General features: G+C 43.1%; 2 protein-coding genes across 4 annotated transcripts in view; one reads left to right on the forward strand and one right to left on the reverse strand.

The window, feature by feature from the left end:
* HYCC2 (hyccin PI4KA lipid kinase complex subunit 2) overlaps positions 1 to 10450 on the reverse strand; it is a 46042-nt gene extending 35592 nt beyond the window's left edge. For both annotated transcript variants that reach the window (XM_081879901.1, XM_081879900.1), the window contains exons 1-2: positions 10309 to 10450; positions 9125 to 9164 (exon numbers count right to left, since the gene is read on the reverse strand). The gene's annotated coding sequence lies outside the window, so the exon portion shown is untranslated. The remainder of the gene's footprint in view (positions 1 to 9124; positions 9165 to 10308) is intronic.
* A 174-nt stretch (positions 10451 to 10624) lies between these two features.
* Positions 10625 to 18870, forward strand: NDUFB3 (NADH:ubiquinone oxidoreductase subunit B3). Of its 2 annotated transcripts, none has more exons than XM_081850227.1 (3): positions 10625 to 10783; positions 17384 to 17521; positions 18624 to 18870. In XM_081850227.1, exons 2-3 carry the CDS (start codon positions 17388 to 17390, stop codon positions 18778 to 18780), a joined length of 291 nt encoding a protein of 96 aa, XP_081706353.1. In that variant the 5' UTR covers positions 10625 to 10783; positions 17384 to 17387; the 3' UTR covers positions 18781 to 18870. The 2 variants fall into 2 exon arrangements, with proteins under 2 accessions (XP_081706353.1, XP_081706354.1); XM_081850228.1 differs by having other exon boundaries at positions 10642 to 10783; positions 17387 to 17521.
* The last annotated feature ends 3295 nt before the right edge of the window (positions 18871 to 22165 follow it).

The raw sequence follows: 22165 nt of genomic DNA on the forward strand, positions 1-22165 counted from the left end.
CTGAGAGATCATTAAGTGTTACATTTGGCAACCCACCCGCCCCAAATCCCTAAACTAAAAGCTGAGGAGGTGACGATGGACTGACTGGTGATTCCTGCCTCTCTGCAGCTTCAATCTTAGCAATAAGACTAGGGGGCTGTTTATTGCAAGGTAGAGTTTCTCTACCATGAAGGAACAAAGTAACAAGCCCCTATTTCCTGCTCCCACACAGGAAAGGGAAGCAGAAGACTGTGGAGAGACACTATGCAACTCTGAACAGCAGCCAAATCCCAAGCACTCCACAGGCTACCCACAATCTTGTGGCCACAATTTTTGGCTGAGCTATCAAGGCCATCCAAGAATTATAGACCCTTGTATTTACACTTTGCTGAAGTTAAACACTGAATTTTGGGGGCAAATGTATGGATGTGACCAACCAAGTAACGATGCTGTATTATAAAATAATGAGGTTATGGATGAACTGCAGGAAGATTAATTAAAACCAAGGTGCTGAACTGACATTGTGTTTGCATGAAAACTTAAACACATACCTTAAAGATTAACTTTTGTTTCAACTGAAAGTGGAATTCAGTGAGAAAACCAATTTCATCAGGGTTATTTAGTTTTTACATCTTAAAAACAGTTTTGTTCATTAATCTGTTGTGCCCTTTATTATCAGCCACCAAAGAGAAAATACTTAATACTTCTCCATAGTTCTGCAACTTAGAGAACTCAAGACCCTCAACCCAACTTCATGGAATAATATTCTCCTGGCAGGGAAGAGGTCAATATACTCCAGTACATTCCAGCTGGGATCCATGTGCAAGCCCTTCATGGTGGAATTTTCCTACTTTTAATTTTTACATCAGAACTTGCTGATTAAATTCCCGTTGGTTTTTGAAAACAATTTAGTATGCATTACGTGAAGCTGCAGGTGAAGAGGGTATCAAACATTTATTTAAAATATTTCTCTCCTGCTCTACAGTGGTACCTCTGGTTACGTACTTAATTCGTTTCGGAGATCCGTTCTTAACCTGAAACTGTTCTTAACCTGAAGCACCACTTTAGCTAATGGGGCCTCTCACTGCCGCTGCGCGATTTCTGTTCTCATCCTGAAGCAAAGTTCTTAACTCGAGGTACTATTTGTGGGTTAGCGGAGTCTGTAACCTGAAGTGTATGTAACCTGAATTGTATGTAACCTGAAGCGTATGCAACCCGAGGTACCACTGTACTTTGTACAGTACAAGGCAGGTAATATGAGAATAATCAAATATAACTGAGAACCAACTCAATGGCAGCAACTTTCCATAATCAGGTAGTGGCATTTCCCAGCATCTATCAGATCCTTTTAGTTGGAGATGCCAGGGATTGAATCTGGGACCCTCTGAATGTAAAACATATGCTCCATCACTGAGCTATGGCTCCTCCTCTATCTCAGTTGCAGCGTGATAAGAGTAGCATTATAAAGAAATACAGCAGCTAGGATTAGGACAGAGAGAGGGAAATGGGAACTAGGAATATCAGATGCTAGCAAGTTGGTCTGAGAAGACTGTTTGACTTGATATGCCCTACAAAACAATCTAAACCTCCATTTAATCTCTGATATAACCTGTACATCCCCCCCCCCCCCGGCAACCTCCCATCCAGGAAGTACCTAAAATAAGGTTCCCAGACGTCACCGTTTCCCAGGGACAGTCCCTGGATTTACAAACCATCCCCATAGAAAATCCATTGAAGTTGGGAAGTGTCCCCGGATTCATTGAAAAAAATCTGGTAACCTTAACCTAAAATACCGGTAACTCTTCTTTTGGGAGGTACTATACAAGTTTCCCTAGAACTTTGATGGGGATAGCAAAGCAACTACAACCATCATCTGATCAAGCAGCCTTTGCAACAAAACAAAACAAAACAAAACAAAACAAAACAAAACAAAAACTTTTTGGCACCCCATGACCTCTCCACTTTCAATAGTTCATTCTAACCTGCCACACAATATTAAAACGAGTCTGAGAAATGGCAATCTTTTAGTGACTCACTACAGCAATCTTTTTTTAAATCTTCTGTTTGCCATTGCTACCAACATTTACTAATACATTCATGTGAAGTTACATTTCCGACTGCATTATAGTGCTTTTGGCTTGGTTCCAGATATGTCTTGAGCTAGCAAAATGACCACTTCTGTTTAGGCAAATCCGATTAACTAATTAATTAATTAATTATTTAACTAATTAATTAATCCGATTAATTAATTAAATTCCTCCAATTTTCCAGTTCTTCTGCTGTGCCCATCCAACACAGATCCAGAGGGTGCATCAACTCTTTGGGGGAGCACAGTGGACTGCAGTGGGAGAAGAGCCAGGAAAGTCCTGCGGCATGAGCAGAGTTCTGCCAAATCTTCTCTGGATGCAAACCTTACCACTTAGATAAAGTGTGCATCATCTCTGAAGTTGTGTGCACATGTCACATATATGTGTTGTTACTGTCCAGCATTCATTGTCCTGTAGCACAAACGGAAGGAGTAAACAAATGCTTCTCTCATAATTAAAACAACTGATTTAACATTAAACTGCCTGACATGTGAGTAGCTCATTGCTCTTTAATGCAATTCCCCACAGACAGTGACATACTTTTGCTTATTGTTTTCACAAACTAAAGCTTTCTGAATGTTACATGAAAGCTTTCCAGGGGATCTGTGTTTATGTTAATTTGTTCCTTTGAAAACTGCTTTGGATTATTTTTTAAGATAAGCAACATAAAAAAAAAGATCACCATCATCTGAAAAGCCAGTATCCCAGTTGATTTTAGCCCTAGTGTCTGAAGAGTACAATTTGTGAGGTTGCTCTGGGATCACATCCGACAGAAGGACAGACAGAAGAAAAGTGATGTGTGCGTAGTAAGAACCAGGAAGAGGAGGGGGAGGGAAACCCAGGAAGGAAAAGCAGGTGCAAGGCATGTAAACATTTTAGAAATATAAATTATATTTCAATTTGGTAAAAACAGTGTCCCCATTTTACCAATTATCTATAATAAAAGATAGTATGCAAATACTATTTTACACTAAACAAAATCTATTCAACTCCAAAATGCATATATGTACAGGAATACCAGCTGCATCCTTAGAAGATATGAAGATTTCAGGACGATATGTCAGGCAGTTTTCCAGAAGAATTCTAGTCATATTTACTCAGCAGATGCCTCACCAATTTATATGGTACTTTCTCTCAAACAAGTGTGCACAGGAATGCAACTTTAGTTTTAGAATTAGTCAAACTGTAATTATCAGTTATTCATTGCTGTTTATTTTTCTGGGAGGGCAAAATACATGCCCAATATTTCCGCAAAACATGCAATTCAAGCATTACAACTAGAAGTGGGGAGGCATGTCAGCACATGACAAAGCAGAACAGATTAAGTGCCTGAAGTTTTCCCTTGTAAGAGATACACTTTGAGCTGAGGCTTATTGACTAGTGGGATCAATTCCAAAAACAAACTAGGAAAGGGAATCCCTGGAAGCACATTACATCATTGAGTAAGAAATCCAGTTAGAGAGCCTGTACCTAACTGGAATTCTCTCAGCTCTTCATTTCGTCATCTGAATGAAAGATCTCAAAATTATTAAACCACTGTAGTCTTTGAGCTATGTAGGATGTCAAATATCAGGTGTACAAATATGGACATTCATTTCTGGAGGTAAGTGAATGCCTATACCACATGAAACAAATGTGGCATAATCCACTATAAACATCTACGTAAGAAAATGGAAAATGCCTGGCTCAGTGAAGTGCTTTAGGAATTTTCCTTCATACTCCGTTAAAGAAAATGCTTTCCTTGCACGTTTTTAGTGCAGCTGAGGCCATGTTCAACTACAAATGAAACTGACCACCTGTCTCCTGGACCCCTGCCCACCCTGGCTCCTAGGCAGGGCTAGGAAATGGGCTCCATGCGGTGGTGAATGCTTCCCTGTGTGAGGTAGTCTTCCTGGATAACCACTTAAAGTAGTGGTTATTAAACTGCTTATTAAAAAACCGACCATTATGGCCAATTATCACCCAGTCTCAAATCTTCCATTCCTGGGCAAGGTGATTGAGCACACTCTAATCTGGAGGATGTCAACCATTTGGATCCCTTCCAAATGGGATTCAGGCTCCATCATGAGAATGAAATCACCTTTGTCACACTGATGTCCTCTCCTCCATGCTTTATGGAAGAAGATGGTGGGAAAGATCATCCGGGGGTTTGGGCTGGGTGTTCAGCAGTATGATACCCAGCTCTACCTCTCGTTTAAATCAGAACTGGTGAAGTCAGTGAATGTACTCTGTGTCTGGAGGTGGGTGGAGGATGGATGGCAGTAAACGATTGAGATTGAATCCAGACAAGACAGATGTATTGTTTCGGGGGGGGGGGGGGACTCCCTGATCCTAAATGGGGTAACTGTGCACAGCCTAGGGGGTAATTTTGGACTTACAGATGTCCATGGAGGCACAGATAAATTCTGTGTTCAGAGTGGCTGTCTACCTGCTGCATCTGGTACCCCTGCTGAGACCCTAATTGCCTGCATACTGTCTCACCACAGTGGTACATGCTCTAGTTATCCCCTAGGAATAGAACAATGTGCTTTATGTAGGGCTACCTTGAAGGTGACTCAGAAACTACAACTAATTTAGAATGTGACAGCTAGATTGCGGAGTGACCGCCAGGATCATGTAACACCAATCCTAAAGAATCTACATTAGCTGCCAGTACGTTTCCGAACACAATTCAAAGTGCTGGTGCTGACCTTTTAAAGCCCTAAACAGCCTCAGCCCCGCATATCTGAAGGAGTATCTCCACCCCTATAGTTCAGCTCAGCATTGAGGTCCAGCTCCAAGGGGCCTTCTGACTGTTCCCTCACAAGAAGTGAAGTTACAGGGAACCAGACAAGGAGCCTTCTCAGTAGTGGTGCTTGCCTTGTAAAATGCCCTTCCATCAGATGTGAAAGGGATAAACAACTTTTAGAAGACATCTGAAGGCAGCCCTGTATAGGGAACGTTTTAATGTTTAATGTTTTATTATGTTTTTATATTTTGCAGGAAGCAGCCCAGAGTGGCTGGGGCAACCCAGTCAGATGGGCGACGTACAAATAATAAAATTATTGTTATTATTACCTACAGGATATTTTTCTTTACCCCCATTTCCCTTTATGAACTAAAAGGTAACAAACAATATTAAAGAAGAGATAAACACATGGCCCTATTCCTTTGACCATTTGGTCATGTGGGATTTAATTTTCAAACAATCACTTCAAAATTATCTAACATGCTGAATTTGTTACTGTGAGGTCTTTTTTGCTCTGGGAGAGTATAAATAAACATTGATATAGTTTATTTACTTCTCGAGGCAATGCAATAATTTTAAAAATAGTTTTACTAACACACACACACAGCTACAACTGCAGTGGGAAAAGAAGAACTACGAAAAGGTTCTTAGCAAATTTTTAGGCTACTGCCATCAGGGCTTGCAAAAAGAACAGTAAGCCTGCTTTCTCTACAGTGTTCTTTCATTAGGATACCTTTGGAAACCAACAGACAACACTAATCTTCAAAGAGGCTCAGAGTTTTCATTTCATTGAACAGATTAAATCAATTAAATATGTAGTGAAATGTTATTCACTAGCATTGTCTATCCTAAAAAAATGCTAGAAGGTGAACACATGGCCCATAGTTTGCTCTAAAACATGATTCTACTGTGTACTGTACCAGAAACTGAATGGTACCTAATTCACATGAGCCTGAAGGGAATTTCACAGTTTGCCATGTGACATGGGCAGGCTGCTGTTTGAGGAAAAACAAGTCTAATGGCCCCTTTGGACTCTCAGAACTAGTTTCACTATTTTTTAGATCCTACTATCATTCACAATCCGGAGGAACACTTGCAATCAAATTCACGTCTTTCAATACTAATCTTCCATAAAACTCAGAGCTGTTTTCACAGTAAATAGGGGCTGGGGATGAAGAAAGACTCCGTATTTTCAGCTCTTAAAGTCCCCTCCTCCTTTTTTAAGCTGCTTGGTCCATGGGATGTGTTAAAGGCAAACCCAAGGGGAAAATATTATATTTGTAACAGTTGTAGTTTCCCTTCCAAGAGCTCATTTGTCAATCCCCAGTTGCTTTTGCCGTCTTAAGTCTAGGGGATAGGGTTTCTATGAGGTAGCTTCAAAATGGAAACAATGCAAAAACTGTAGGTGCCCAAATGGAACATTCTCTTTCATCCCTTTGTATCACAACCATCAGCTTCTACAAGGACCCATAACACCTGCTGCAGAAGGCATTCCTTGTAGCATACAATATCAGGTTTCTATTTGGATAATATTTCCCTAGCCCATGGACAGAACTGCTGAAAGGACAGATTAACTGTAAAGCAATGTCACCTCAAGACCATCAGGTCTCATTTGACTCAAATCAAGCTTCCATGCAGTAAGGCTTTGTAATTTGGTATTGTAGGAGAATAGGGCAGGCTCAGTGGGGAGAAGAGGGTAGGACAGTTCCTCTTGAATGAGCATCCTTGTACAGTACAGGATGTACTCCAACGAAGTATAAGAAAACTAGGGATGAGACCATATTGATGAGATCTTTTATAATCAAAGCCCCCTGGCTTAGTTTTTGAAACCCTCTAGTCTTTTTACTACATTAAAAAAGAGAAAACACAGAACATTTCTCTGTGTTGTCCTACTAATAAAGAGAGGGCAAGGGGAAAAAACCCAAATGCAACAATGAACAGGAAGAAAATGTTTAGTCTACCGAGCTCAACAGTGCAGAACTGTAGCAACAGCAACAGGTTTGGTCAAACATTCCCATTGTCAAAGGCGGGGATGACATTCTTAAGCAAAACATTTCAAGATCCAAAAAGCAGTAGCTTTCTGCTGCTTTTCTCTGTCCAGGAGTATAGGCTGTTAGTCAAAGCTGCAGAAAGAAAGAGCTACTGGGTAAACACTGCATATACCTTGGCAGCAATGACCGAGGATGACCTCATATCACATCTACAACATGCATCTCATTACATTCATCTGCTTTCTGTTCTGAGAACTGTACAAATGAGAAGTCAATTCCTAAGATCCACTAAGATGCAACCATTATGTTATTCCATGGATATCTCTGTAGGTCCATAGATACCATCTGTCAGACAGCGCAAGCCTCTACACAAACCTCCCTTCAACCTTCCAAGAGACAGTCATGGGTCTTTATGGGTCAAATCCAGGCCTCACTGAAGCCTACAGCAAGTGAGACACACAGAAAACTCAAGTGCATTTGTGGACTATGCTAGGAGTAGAAGAAGTAATGATAAATTAGGTACGTAAAAATATAAGATGCAAACTAGATTGTAGGGGTGCAAGTAATGGTTTGGGAGCAACCCTCAAACTGTACATTAATTCACAATTGCTATTTATAAGTCGCTTTGGGACACTTTTATGAAAAAATAATAATTGCATTTATTACTTGTTATTACGTATTTAGGAGCTACATGGGTCTACACCTGCATTTACACTTTTACAAAAGTTTTGAGAAAGAAGATTTATGCATAATCTTCACATTTTGCTATTGTTATCAGAGAAAAAATTAGAGCAAAGTTACAGAAAATAGGGTAATCGCATGTGTAGACCTATATAACCACCCATAGGAGTGCATTTACTATGCACATGAGGTGTGTGCGTAACAATTGTCAGAATTCTCCCTTGTTTTATGTTGTTTGAACAATTTTGCCCATTCTTCATAACACTTTTGAAGAGTACCACCAATACCTTGTGTAATGTGCCTATGATGGACTTTTGGGTATGTAAAAAGCGTGAAGGTCAAAATACCAATGACTATGTTCTTAAGTATCCTCTATCCCCCCACCTCCATCCACTGAAACAAAAATCAGTGGGATAAACCAAAATTACAACTAATCTTCCTGTACAAAGAAAAGTGACTCTCCCCATCCCCTAGGCATGCTATTGCTAACAATATAGTTTTGCTCAGCCCCACAAGACTCCAGAGGCAAGTCACAGCTTATGCATCTTGAGCAGTCTACACATCCAGTTAAGACCAGTGTAAACATCAGCCCCACCCCCAACATATTAGCCTATTCTGCTACAACAGGCGAATTGTGTGTCCAGTGAAAAGTGTTATGGATAGAAAAAATAGGGTATCAAAAAAATTCCCTAAAAAGTAACATTATAAGGCTGAGCATACTTAAATAACAGGAAGCAATATATACAGTTAACACGAACAGTTAACATAGAATGGACATCATAAACCAGTAAGCATATTTGCCTAAAGATATAGTACAATATTCTAATCAGTTTTACATCTTATGCAAAGCCAAGCCTGTAAAGACAACTTTACTTCCACCTAGTTTGTCACTGCATCCCAGGAACTAGAGAGGCTATCCATCTATCAGACCTTCTCTTGAAGAAGATATAAACTATGAAACCAAATAAAGACAGAAAACAGTAGTCCAAATGTTTTATATCTGGGATGGCCAATTTAGTGCCCTCCAGATGTTTTGAATGACAAGTACCGTAAGACCCAGCCAACATAGACAATGTTCAGGAATAATGGGAGTTGTAGTCTACAACATCTGAAGAGCACCACAATGACTACTTCTTGTTTAGATGGGAAGCTTGTTCTTTCACAAGCTCTTTTCTCCAGTCTTTAATTATCTCATAACAGAAGTTAACAAATGTGCTAAGATAACTGATTAAACAAGACTATAGTTAATGGAAGCTTACTCTAAATAAGGCATTTTAAATGTCTGACACAAACATGCTAAAAAATTATCTCTCTCTTATAACTATTATTAGTTATCCTATTCTGCTTCTAGATGCAAGAAAATAAGCAAAACTTAGTAGAATTACAGTTTTATTTTGAACCATGAAACAGCTGCATACTCAGCCCTTTCAACACAGGAAGATGGAACAGACTACACAGTTCAGGTGCATTAGCCAGCCAGCCTGCATAATGGCATCTGACTGACAAGTAAAAATCATCTCCAGGAGACACCTTAACATAGATCTTACTCATCCCTTTGAAATACCTACAAAGTCCCTAAAAGCAATTACTTGAGGGAACAAAGCTATAATCAATAGAATTAATATCCTTGTCTAAGGAAATACTGAACTTGCACTTACCTCCCACTGTAGATTATAAAACGCTGGTCTTCCGCTCTTCCTGGGGGAGAAAAACAAAGCCAGTTGACTATCAGTAAACCCACCAACCCAATCTATTATCTTAAGGAAACTGTATTCAAAGTTGAATGTACAGATGCTAATATGGCAGCTTTTCACACTCAACTTCAAAAGCCTACATGTTTACATGAACACAATGTGTGCCAATGTACGTCCACTATACAAGCTCTGTAGGTAGATGTCTGCATGTGCAATGTAGTCGAGAGGTTGCATAACCTGCAGATATCAATGTGTCCCTACTAAATTTGCCCAGTCACATTTCCCACACTGTATCATGAGTTAATGTGTTAAAAGGCGGGTTCCCAAGCACCAATTGAGAAAGGGATGGCAGCGCAGTGAGGGGCTTTGCTTAGAAAGGAATCACTTCGACATCTTGGAGATCAACGCAGCACAAACCAAAAGATGTATTGCCAACTAGAAAAGGGGTCTCCTCTCTTTATTCTGAAGGTGGGCAAAGCGTGCTGCCAATCCTTCAAGGAAGGAGTCAACCTCGAGGGTGCAATGAGAGGCCTCAATTACCTTGGGGGGAAGAAATAAAAATAAAACACCAGTAGGTGCAAGCTTGAAGCCAGGACATCATCAGATGTCTTGTAAGCAGAATGCACTGTGAGGCGATGTTTTGTGGTGGTGGTGGTTTTTTTGATGAAAACCGCCCCGGTAACAACTGTGAGATTTTGGAGAAGGGGAGCTTAGCCTAAAAGCGAGCGGGTGGAGGAGTGAAATAAAGCTTTGCTTTGGGAGGAAAGGAAACCCGGTCTTGGAAGAAGAGGGAGGAGGGCAAAGAGAAGAAGGGGGGGCCGGGAGAGAGAGAGAAATGGTCACGTCAGAGAGGCTCCACTTTGCCAAGGGTAAGGAAAGGGCTGCTGCTGCTGCTGCTGCTGCTACCTGTTTATATTGTGGCGGTGCTGAGAGGAGGCTCAGAGCCAGAGCAGCGAAAGGAGGCCGAAGAAACACCTGCCTGCAAGGGGCGCAGGAGGAAGGGGCAGCGGGGGTAGGAAGCTGTCACAGCCGAGAAGCGGCGCCTCAGCCGCTTCCGAAGCCCCCCGTCCAGTCCCTTCACCCCATCCTCCCTCACACCGAAAGCGGGGGACGAGAAGCGGGGAAGAGGGAGAGGCTCGCCTACCCACCTGCGGGAAGGACCGGCGTCAACCGCAGCAGCCTCTCGCCGCCTCAGCCGCCGCCACCATTACTGCTGGCGCTGTTGCTAATGCCTCGCTTTCTCCTTCTCCACAGCTTCCCCCTCCCCCCGCCGCCGACCTCCCCGCGCTCACTCCTCCTCCAGTCCCTGTTAGCGTCTCCGGCAACGTAACAAGCCGCCCGCCCATTGGCCCGCCCCAAGCAAGCGCGGCATTCATTGGCTTCCCTCCGAGGGGCGCGCGGGGAAGACCTTACAGCCAATAGGGAAGCGCGGCGCCGCTCACAGCCTGAAGGAAAAGGGGCGGAGCTTCCGAACCCGGAAAAGGCCGCCTCGCCTCTTTTCCTTAAGCGGAACGTCTTGAGCTGGGCTAGGTTTCCCTGACGAGCTTGGAAAGAGAGGACTGGCTTCCGCTTCCGGTTAGGCTCTCCCTGAAGTCCTGCTGAAAGGGGTCACCGAGCCTCGAGGTATGGGATGGTTTACAGGTTCCTCCTGCTTTTAACGTTTGTTTCTCCGCGCCCCCCCCCCCCGCGGCTCCCCTTTTATGTTCCCTTCCGAGACTGGGAAGCCTTGCTCCTTGCCCTAGTCATCAGGGTCACCGATAAAAGACGCAAGGCTTTCGAGGCGGTGGTTGGCTGCACTTCGGCTTGTTCTGAACGGGGCTACTCAATACATCACGGTAGTTGATGCATCTTGAAATCAAAGGCATCTTGGTAATCCGTTGAATACCTTTAGTAACGGTCGGTCGATTAAGCAGATCTAGCTTGCAGGGTTGTTGGGGAAACACAGCCAGATGGGCGGGGTATAAATAAGTTGTTATTATTATTAGGATAAGGTAAAGGACCCCTGTTGTCTTTGTCCATGGAGTTTTCTTGGCAGGGATGCTGGACGGGCTTGCAGGTTCCTGCTCCAGGTGGATCACGTTTCGTCAAAACTCTTCACTATGACCTGTCCATCTTGGGTGGCCCTGCACGGCATAGCTCATAGCTTCTCTGAGTTGTTCAAGCCCCTTCGCCATGGCAAGAAAAGCAATGAGAAACCTAGACAGCATCTTAAAAAGCAGAGACATCACCTTGCCAACAAAGGGCCGTATAGTTAAAGCTATGGTTTTCCCAGTTAGTGATGTATGGAAGTTAGAGCTGGACCATAAAGAAGGCTGATCACCAAAGAATTGATGCTTTTGAATTCTGGTGCTGGAGGAGACTCTTGAGAGTCCCATGGACTGCAATAAGATCAAACCTATCCATTCTGAAGGAAATCAGCCCTGAGTGCTCACTGGAAGGACAGATCCTGAAGCTGAGGCTCCAACACTCTGGCCACCTCATGAGAAGAGAAGACTCCCTGGAAAAGACCCTGATGTTGGGAAAGATTGAGGGCACAAGGAGAAGGGGACAACAGAGGACGAGATGGTGGGACAGTGTTCTCGAAGCTACCAGCATGAGTTTGACCAAACTGCGGGAGGCAGTGGAAGACAGGAGTGCCTGGCGTGCTCTGGTCCATGGGGTCACAAAGAGTCGGACACGACTAAATGACTAAACAACAAAGGACCCCTGGATGGCTAAGTCCAGTCAAAGGAGACTCTGGGGTTGAGGCGCTCATCTCGCTTTTCAGGCTGAGGCAGCCGGTATTTGTCCACAGACAGCTTTCCAGGTCATGTTGGCCAGCATGACTAAACTGCTTCTGGCACAACGGGACACCATGACGGAAACAAGAGCGCACAGAAATGCTGTTTACCTTCCTGCCAGAGCGGTACCTATTTATCTACTTGCACTGGCATGCTTTCGAGCTGCTAAGTTGGCAGGAGCTGGGACAGAGCAACGGGAGCTCAACCTTTCGTAGGGATTCGAACCACCAACCTTCTGATTGGCAAGCCCAAGAGGCTCAGTGGTTTAGCTGTGGGGTAACCCTGTGTATGTTCCTTAGTGGAAGGACATGGCATTCTTAGGATACAGGTGTTGGGAGAGAGAAAGCAGAGAGACAGAAAACCCAACACCTGTCGAGTTATATGCACCTGTGCAGGAGAACAAAAGAGAGTTTCTGGTGGTGTTGTCAGAGAGAATCACCGCAGTGGCTGCTCAGCTGAAACTAATGTATACACAGACACACAAGGCCGAGCTGTCGGCAGGAAGCAAAGTAAGAACGAGCAGTTCACCGACAGTGGACAGTCCTGCTGTTGGACGTTTATGAATCACAAAATTGTGGAGATGGGGAATTGCATTGCTCATCATATCACACTCATATCAGTAGCTCAACTATTTTGTACATATTGGTACCGCTACTGATGCAGTTATTATATTGTAGAAAATTAGCTTTCTCGCAGCTGGTTTTTTTGGGGGGGGGGGAGCAGACACATATTGGTTTGAACTGAATTGAAATGTATTGTTTTGAAACTGTATTATACAAACCTCAGAAGTACCAGCTCAGTTAAGCAAGTCTGGATCCCTTGCAACAAAAAGGCATAACTGTGTAGCTGATACATCTATCTAGAAAGGCTTTGAAAAATGTGTATTCTGTGAAGTTCTGAGTCCTTCAGTCCTTATTTACATCATAGTCTCTACTGATCAGAAAGTCTACCAGTATGCCAGCCTGGCAATTAAGTTCACAAAAGTTCCTAGCCCATCTGCTTGCACATTACTTATGTTTGGTTTCCTGTGACAAGCAAGATTCTCCTCCAGCCACCAGACAAGGAGCTATATTTGTGGCTGCTGTATACCAGACTTTAGTTTTATTTACAGGTGAAGGAATTCTTTAATCTTGAAATTAGGGTTGCCGTTAGTTTAGTAGTTTGATAATGTCGGCTGACCACCTATGCTGAGTGCAGTCAAGGGTTGTAAAATATTCCAAGATTGCTGCAGCATAGGTGGGTAACTTTTTAAATATCATTATGGTGTCCTTTGCTAGCAAGGGAAAGACTGGATGCTGCTTGGCTCTGCAACAATCTGGACAAAGGAGCATATCTACCGTAAGTTGCTCCTGCTGCTGCCCTTTCTATAAATGAAAGCATCTCTAAAGAGCAGTCATTAGTGGCAAAGGTTGCTGCCTAGAACAGCCTGCTGATGCTTGACTACTGCCAGCAGTGCTGGTTATCTAGAAAACCTTAAACTGGAAAGTTTGCTATGCAGATTCTGGGAATTTGCATCATAAATCATTAAGCTTCCTTTGAAAAACTTCCTGGTGCTGAGTGATCACATTTTGCATGTTTGTTTTGCTTGCGTTTAGTAAACAAAGTTTACAGCTTCAAAATCATCACTCTTGCCTAAAATGCTATTTGCACTTGGCATGCACTCATTGTTCCTAATTAACTTATGAAACAAAGTTTTCCATGGAAAAGTAAAGCACTGGGAGTGGGGGATGTGTCCCTCATGTACTGGCTACTGCCTACATAGTACAACTGCATTAAAAAAAAGGAATAGTTGCTGTTTGCTTTCTTCCAGTTTTCTTTTCTTCCTTTTTCTTAATGTTACTGCACCTAGCGTATGGGGATAAAAGCCAAAGAAAAGAACTGCCATATTAATCATTTTATATTATTTTGGCATTTTATAATAATTCATTGCATTTTTTAAAAAAAAAACTTGTCTGTTGTTGAGATATCACATTAACTCACTTGCTCTTTGTATTTGGCATAAGTATCACACTTGCTGATAATGAAAACACCTTTCGTTGTTCAGCTGTTTGATCCTATATGTATCTACTCAGAAGTAAATCTTGGTGTTTTCAGTGGTGCTTACTTCCAAGTAAGTATTATAGGATTGCAAGTTCTTAACCTGAAGCACTATTTCTGGGTTAGCAGAGTCTGTAACCTGAAGCGTACGTAACCCGAGGTACCACTGTAAGATTGCCTTCCATAAACACAGTTTTAACAATCAGGCCGTAAGTGACTGTGGAGGCCAATGCAACGTCCTTGCACAGTGGGGACATTGGTTTCCGGGCAGGAGTTGATCACAGTGTGGATTTGCCAAGCGTGCCTTCCTCTTAGCACGTTTCTCCCTTTTGTCCTGAGTTGGAGCATCTTCAAAGCCCATGACACCTTTGGTAAAGGCAGTTCTCCAACTGGAGCACTCACAGGCCAGTGTTTCCCAGTTGTCGGTGTTTACACTACATTTTTTAGATTTGCCTTGAGACAGTCTTTAAACCTCTTTTGTTGACCACCAGCATTACACTTTCCATTTTTAAGTTCAGAATAGAGTAGTTGCTACGGAAGGCATCCGCACAACATGACCAGTCCAACGAAATTGATGTTGAAGAATCAGTGCTTCGAAACTGGTGATCTTTGCTTCTTCCAGTATGCTGACACTATTTGACCAGTCAGATGCAAATGCATTATTAGCATTAGGCAGGTGGAGGGGCAGCAGACTCGAAAACGACAACAGGGAATATTAGTTGCTACTCATATGCCAAAAGCTAAAATGTCACCCTTGGTTGTTGTCCTAAATAATTTATTCAAGGACTAAAAGCCTCGTCGGGGCACATCATGCCTTGAGAATATAAATGGTCATCTAAAATTTATTGAAGTACCCATTAAAGTATTTTTTTCTGATCTGTCAAAAGAATGGGAAGACGCCAATTCATTCATTCATTCCCTTTTAGTTTCATTGTTCTGGGTCTCACTCTTGCAAAGTCTTTTCTATGTGCTTATCTAACTGCTGAGTCAAATGAGTACTTTCAAGAGCAGAATGATGATTATGTCTTATGTACAGATCTGGAGGATGACTAATGCAAGTCAGTACATCTTGTTCGCAAGCAATAGAGGCTCCGTGATCTTGTACAGCCGTTCTTGGAATGCAAGCCATTTAAAAACTAATTTTAGAAGGAATTGTAATTAATAAAGCTTATTAAAATGCAGTTTATTGCAGCTTTGAACTGCTAAACACAATTGGTCTCTTAAAAATGGGGAATTTCCTCATTTGACTGGAGATAATTTTTAAAGTTGCATTTTTGTACAGTTTCTTTATTTTCTTTCATATTTCTTACCGGGTTGTTATTTTAAAAAGAAGAAAGTTTTATTTGCATGGAAAAGTGAGTTCCCTGCGATCCATCTCTTTGTCACATTCTAGTACGTAGTATGACCAAGAAATTGAATTCAAAGCATTACCAGATAGCAATGAGCTCAGGTGGCTTCCATTTAGTTTTATGAAAGAAAACTGATGCTGGTACCAGGACTACAGAGGGATGGAAAACCCCTCGCTCAGTAAACCGGGATCATTAATATATCACTCTTCTTTCTTTCAAAAAAAAAAAAAATGGTGGTTGACATGGCCCAATCTCTCCTAAAATATGGGATGGATGATATATATGATCCCCCTGCCTGCAACCACCCCTTCCTAATCACAGAGATAAAGTTAGTACTGTCCTATAAACAAGTTAAGGCTAGTATTAATGCAATTCATGCAATGATTTTCAGCAAAGGAGGCAGTCCCCAGAAAGCACTCCGGGGGTCTGTGACTCAATCCCTCCCGTCCCCAACTATTTTTTGTCATTTTTGCATGGGAATATCACAAATTTTATGGTCTGTTTTTTAGTACAGTATACCCCAAATCAATTGCTTATTAGGAGCTACAGCACATTTTGTTCAAAAAATTGCTTTGCAGTGGTGACTACCATAGAACATGGGTTTTTGTTGGGGGGCAGGCTTTTGAGGGGAGCAGAATCTCAGTTTTGTATTGATTTGGGGGACAACTGCCCCCCTCCCCCCCTTGGCTACACCCGTCCCATAGAGTTATCAAAAATTTTCAAAAGTAGGAGGTCTGTCAATTAGCTTTTGAAAAATAGGGGGTTGTCAGTAATTAGCTAATTGGGAACCACTGGTCTAGGGCCTTTCTAACCTTAAAAAGGTAAAGGACCCCTGACTGTTAGGTCCAGTTGTGGCTGAATCTGGGGTTGGGGCACTCATCTTGCTTTACTGGCCGAGGGAGCTGGCATTCAGCTTCCGGGTCATGTGGCCAGCATGACCAAGCTGCTTCTGGCGAACCACAGCAGCACGCAGAAATGCCGTTTACCTTCCCGCCGGAGCGGTACCTATTTATCTACTTGCACTGTGTGCTTTCGAACTGCTAGGCTGGCAGGAGCAGGGACCAAGCAACGGGAGCTCACCCCGTCACGGGGAATTGAACCGCCGACCTTCTGATCGGCAAGCCCTAGGCTCTGTGGTTTAACCCACAGCGTCACCCGTGACCTTACTGTCGCTTAAAAGTAGGTGCAGTTTTTAAAAGTTGCATTTAATCCAGATGTCTTGCCTCAGGGAAGCACTCCCATTGCAGGGGAATCATTTCCATAAGTGTCAATGAGCCTTTTGTGAACTAAGTTCTTGCAATGTGAAGTGTTGTGCGAAATATAGTTGTATTGAGTGGCATGTAAATACTGAATTGTACCTTTGACATAACCTCATGAGGAGCATGACCAATCCCTCTACTCCCACTTCCATGCAGTTTTTTTTAATAGTACTTCTGTATAACCTTGGCAATACTGTACCGCTGGAGCATTCAAATAGAGTTTTGACTCTGCACACATTCTGTGTGTGTGTGTGTGTGTGTGTGTGTGTGTGTCTGTCTGTCTGTCTTTCTTTCGTTCTCCTCCCTTAGCCGTAGCTTGTCATTTAATTGTCCTAAGTGAAATTGTCAAAAGGAAGGCTTTCAGGGTAGACGCACCCACCCACCCCTATTTATATGTGATTTCAGGAGACAGTTTTTCCAACTCTGTTTGCAAAAGAGAACGATGGGGGAGCAAAACTGTTCTTCCCATCCATTCCGCAGCAAATGCTAGAGGGTGTCAGATGCTAAGTCGTGCTTGTGCAAATAGATCACTACTTAAATGTTCTGCTCAAGTGCTGGGTGGGGGTGTTCCACCCAGTTCTTAAAGGGCCTTAGCCAATTAGAGTATTCTGAACTGCTATTATGAATAACCGCAGTCCGCTAAGGAATACTTGACACATTTCTTATGTGGCCATTGTGTGGTGGGTGGTCAATTTCCTATTATTTTATAAAGAGAAGCTCTGAATGCAGTTTTATAAATAACCTTGAACAATGTATCTTGTAAGAGCTGCTTTTCTTTTCTTTTAAATCTTTCTCCAGAAGCATGGGGCATGGTCATGAACATGGCCCGGTCAAAGTGGAATATCCTGATCCAAAAGTATGGAAGGTAGAGGGGACTCCCTTACAGGATATCCAAGAAAGGTTGGCTCGGCGTGGTCTGAAGGATCCATGGCTTCGGTAAGAGCTGGCAAAAATACGGCCTTTCACTTGCTTTCATCAGCCACAGACTTATTGTATAGCAGACAATATCCTCTTTTTACAAGAAAAGATCCAAAACCCTCTAAAGAGGTTCAGGTTGTTTTTTTAAGGTCCGTTCAGGAACACAATCCTCTGAAATACTTAGGATTGGTATGGAGAACTGTCTTCAGCCCAGGGGCCACATTCTCTTCCAAGGACCATATTCTAGTGATGAGGGAGATCAGAGGCAAAAGAGGGCAGAGGAAAGAATGTAATTTTTCCCTTTGTACAGTAAGGAAGTTTATACAGGTAGTACCAAGTGAGCCACATAGGAGTTTTGCAAGGCAGGGTGCTGTAATATCTAGGGAAGGGATTGGACATTCTTGGCAGTGTTTCTCAAACGTGGGCGCCCAGCTGTTGTTGGACTACAGTTCTCATCACCCCTAGCTAGCAGGGGTCAGGGATGATGGGAGTTGTAGTCCAATAACTGGAGACCCAAGTTTGAGAAACACTAGCCTAGCAAGTGTTCCCAGGATAGCATTCAAGCATGTTAAAGAGCCGTTTTTTCAAAGAATGCATCATTCTAAAGTGGCATCAGAAGCTCAATGATTGCAGTAGACCGGCAAGGAAAATTATATGGTTGCTTGTGAATTATAGCTGAATGGATTCTTATTAGAGACCACAAGCAATAAACACAACCTGTAAGCAAAGTTGATAATTAAAAGCCACAGATCTCACAGAAAAGCCTAACTTAAGAGTGGGAAGGAGAGATAGGAAACTTTGTTTCTGTGGACTCTCTTTGCTATCTTAACATCCAAGCCGTTTTGGGCATCCCCCGCCCCACACTCCATCCCACATTATTCAAGGGGGGGCGGATAGACCATTCAGAGATACTTTGTGGGGGTTGCAGAGAGGAGAAGACAAGAAGCTTTCCTTCTATGAATTTCCTTAGGTTAACTTCTGTAAGTATACAAGCCTGAAAAACCACAACACTTTTCACTGTAATATTGCTTCAGGATACGTCATTAAATTTGTAGACCAACATAGGCAGTTGTACAACTTGACTTTTCGTTCATCTTTGCTGTTTTCGTTTTGTCTCTAGCAATGAAGCCTGGAGGTATATGGGCACCTTTGCAAAACCTGTCACTATCATGGACGTTCTCCGCAAAGGATTCAAATGGGGATTCACAGCCTTTGTGGTAGCTCTTGCGGTTGAGTATACGTTGTTCCCTCCAAAGAAGGATAAGGGCCAGCACTGAGGATCATTTGTTTTCTCTCTTCCAAGCTACAAATTGATTGCTGTGTTCTGACTTTGCATGAAAAGATGCATATTAAAGTTCTTCAAAAAGGGCATTGTGCTGTCTTTTTCTCACCTCCCATGGGGAAGGAAGGGGTTAAAACGCATCACACACGGATTACTATGCCGTATTGGATTGCCATGGCAAAGCAAACTATGTCTGCCATTGGTTTATTTTGGTCCTAATAGCTTTCTGTTCCATTTGACTGGCCCAGAGACCAAGAGAAGGAACTAAAAGGCCAACTTTTAAACTTGAGGACTCCTTTGTGTGCTGCCACCAGGAAGTCCTTGCCTATGAGCATACTCCAGATAGCTACCATAGCTACTATTATTTGCATTTATATCCCACACGATCCACCCTCCTCCTTTATCTTTCCAACCGCCCTATGAAGTGGATTGGGTTGAGGGAAGGTGACTAGCTCAAGAGAACCCAGGGAGCTTTGGAGCCTGAGTAGAGGTTTGAAACCAGATCTCCCACCATTAACCACTACTCTACCCTGGCTTTCTTCAAAAACAGCAACACACGGATGTATGTTCCAGGCAGCCTCTGGGCTTGTCTTTGCCTATTGCTGTACGGCCAAAGATCTCCTTACACTACAACAGCTGAATGGAATGCTGCCCTAAGTAAGGACATTTATACAAGCCTAAATCAACCCTGAATCTCATCAAACTGTTTTCTCTTTGTTGTAGAGTGCAAGTTTCCATTTTTCACTCTTTGCTTGCAGGGTTTCTTTGCTTTTAAGTTCCAGAACTTGTCTACTGTTCCTCACTAGCCATCTTGTCCCCAGATTTTCAAAAGCATGAGGCAGTTTAAATTTTGGTAAACCTGGATATAGAGTCGGCTTATAGTGCCTTGCCTGTCTTGTGAACATACATTGCAAAATCTGAAATATTTGGAACATACACTTGGGAAGTAGAAGTAGCTTACAGGTGCACAGGGCAGCCTACCTGCGGCTGTTTCAGTTAAAGCTTATCTTTCTCATTTTGTAGTGTTAACCATGGCAACAATTTCCTATACTAAACTGTCACAGCAGGCCTATAATCTAAGATGTCAAATTCTTTAGAGTTAGAATTATAAATTTAGCTTTGTAGAGAGAGAAAATGTAAGTGACATGAAGTATACCTCCTTTTCTTAGTCAACGGGAGAAAAATTTAGATACGAATAATAGCCACTCCTGCGCAGTTAGCTTAAAAAATGATTTCTGTGCCAAAATGCACATAATTACTGTACATTGGCATCTACAATGGTACCTCGGGTTAAGAACTTAATTTGTTCTGGAGGTCCGTTCTTAACCTGAAACTGTTCTTAACCTGAGGTACCACTTTAGATAATGGGGCCTGCCGCTGCACCGCTGGAGCACGATTTCTTTTCTCATCCTGAAGCAAAGTTCTTAACCCAAAGTACTATTTCAGGGTTAGCGGAGTCTGTAACCTGAAGCATCTGTAACCTGAAGCGTCTGTAACCCGAGGTACCACTGTATATGCATATTTTGATTGGGACTCCAAAGGCTTGGGATTGTGTGAGCACCTGAACCAACATTCCAAAGGTGTCTGAGTCAGACGACTCGAGAGACATCCAGTGAAGTTGAATGCTGGAAGATTCAGGAGGCAACAGAAAGCATTTCGTCACACAGCAAGTTGTAAAGCTGAAATTTGCCATCAAAAGGAGGCAGTGATGGGCACCAAGTTGGGATGCCTCTAAAAGATGACTGGACAGATGAATTGATGATCAGTAGCTACTAGCCATTGGGACACGGGTGGCGCTGTGGGTTAAACCACAGACCCTAGGACTTGCTGATCAGAAGGTCGGCGGTTTGAATCCCCGCGACGGGGTGAGCTCCCATTGCTTGGTCCCTGGTCCTGCCAACCTAGCAGTTCGAAAGCACGTCAAAGTGCAAGTAGATAAATAGGTACTGCTCCGGCGGGAAGGTAAACGGCGTTTCCGTGCGCTGCTCTGGTGAACCAGAAGCGGCTTAGTCATGCTGGCCACATGACCCGGAAGCTGTACGCCGGCTCCCTCGGTCAATAAAGCGAGACGAGTGCCGCAACCCCAGAGTTGGTCACGACTGGACCTAATGGTCAGGGGTCCCCTTTACCTTTAGCTACTACCCATGATGGTAACCTTTGCCTTTACTATCTTGAGGCAGCATGTCTCTGAATACCAGTTACAGGTAGGGAGAGCACTGTTGCACTTGGGTAATAGCTAATACTCTGTGCTTCCATCCAACTTGCTAAGGATGGGTAAGGAAAATAATGCCTCATCTTCACCATCAACTCGTAACAGCCCTTTTGAGATCCAGCAAAAAAGTGCAGACATACCCAAGACAACACAAGTAACCTTCAAGGCCACCCTGGAATTTGAATGTGAGTTTCTCTAATATCAAAACCAGGAAAGATGACTTGCCATTTTATTTTATTATTACGTTTATACATTACCTCCAAGGTGGCGTACAAAATGTTCTTCCCTCCTCCCTTTCTTTTATCATCACCAGCGGCTTAGCGTGGGTTGTCAGTGTTGTGTATTGAGTCAAAGGATTTTATATCTGTATTATTATTGTCTGTATTTGCATTAGGGTAAAGTAACTGCCTTTTGGTTCCAGAGGGTACAGCTACTATTGGTTCATTTAAGCTGCTGTATTTGGATCCTCTGTCTTATTGGTTGCCTCCAAAAGGCAGGACTGTGATTGCCTGATATTGTTCCCTCCAAAATGTATCCTTTCTAGCTTGTTCCCTGTCCCTATAAATGTAGCTCTCCCCTCCTCAAGTTTCAGTCTTGTTGCTTTTAATAAAGAAGTGTTACTAGAGAACTGTCTCCAGCATATTATGTCAAGAGAGCTGAAATCACAAACCCCACGTCACAACAACTGGCGACGAAGGTGGGATCCGGAATGCTGAGGAGCGGTTAAACGCAGCCCTGCCTCAGAGTCCGGATTGTAGCTAAGAACAAGACTCACTGGCCGGCTGAGAAGACGACCCTGCCCACAGGACAATGGAGAGTCCAAGGGTATTGGAGCCCTTCCAGCCATCAGAGCCCCACACGTGGGAAGACTACGTCGAACGCTTCGAGTTCTTCGCAGTGGCTCAAGGGATCACCGATGCCAGCAAAAGAAGGGCCACATTCCTGAGCTACTGTGGGCCTGAGACCTTCAAGCTGGCCAAGGCATTGCTTGCCCCAGCGAAGCTAAGTGAGACATCTCTCAAAGATATTCTTGCCTGCCTAACAAGCCATTTAGCGCCTACTGAGACCAAGATGGCCCGGCGGATGGAGTTTCATAAGAGGCAGCAGCGTGCTGGGGAGTCTGTATCTGCATTTCTAGCTGAACTGCGGAAGCTCGCTCAGCACTGCG

Source organism: Podarcis erhardii (genome assembly GCF_964252035.2).
Source record: "Podarcis erhardii genome assembly, chromosome: 1".
In the NCBI taxonomy this organism is placed as follows: domain Eukaryota; kingdom Metazoa; phylum Chordata; class Lepidosauria; order Squamata; family Lacertidae; genus Podarcis; species Podarcis erhardii.

Coding starts and splice junctions, on each gene's coding strand:
- NDUFB3 (XM_081850227.1), top strand. CDS start 17,388: ATGGGGCATGGTCATGAACATGGCCCGGTCAAAGTGGAATATCCTGAT. Junction 17,522..18,623: donor CTGAAGGATCCATGGCTTCG/GTAAGAGCTGGC, acceptor TTTTGTCTCTAG/CAATGAAGCCTGGAGGTATA.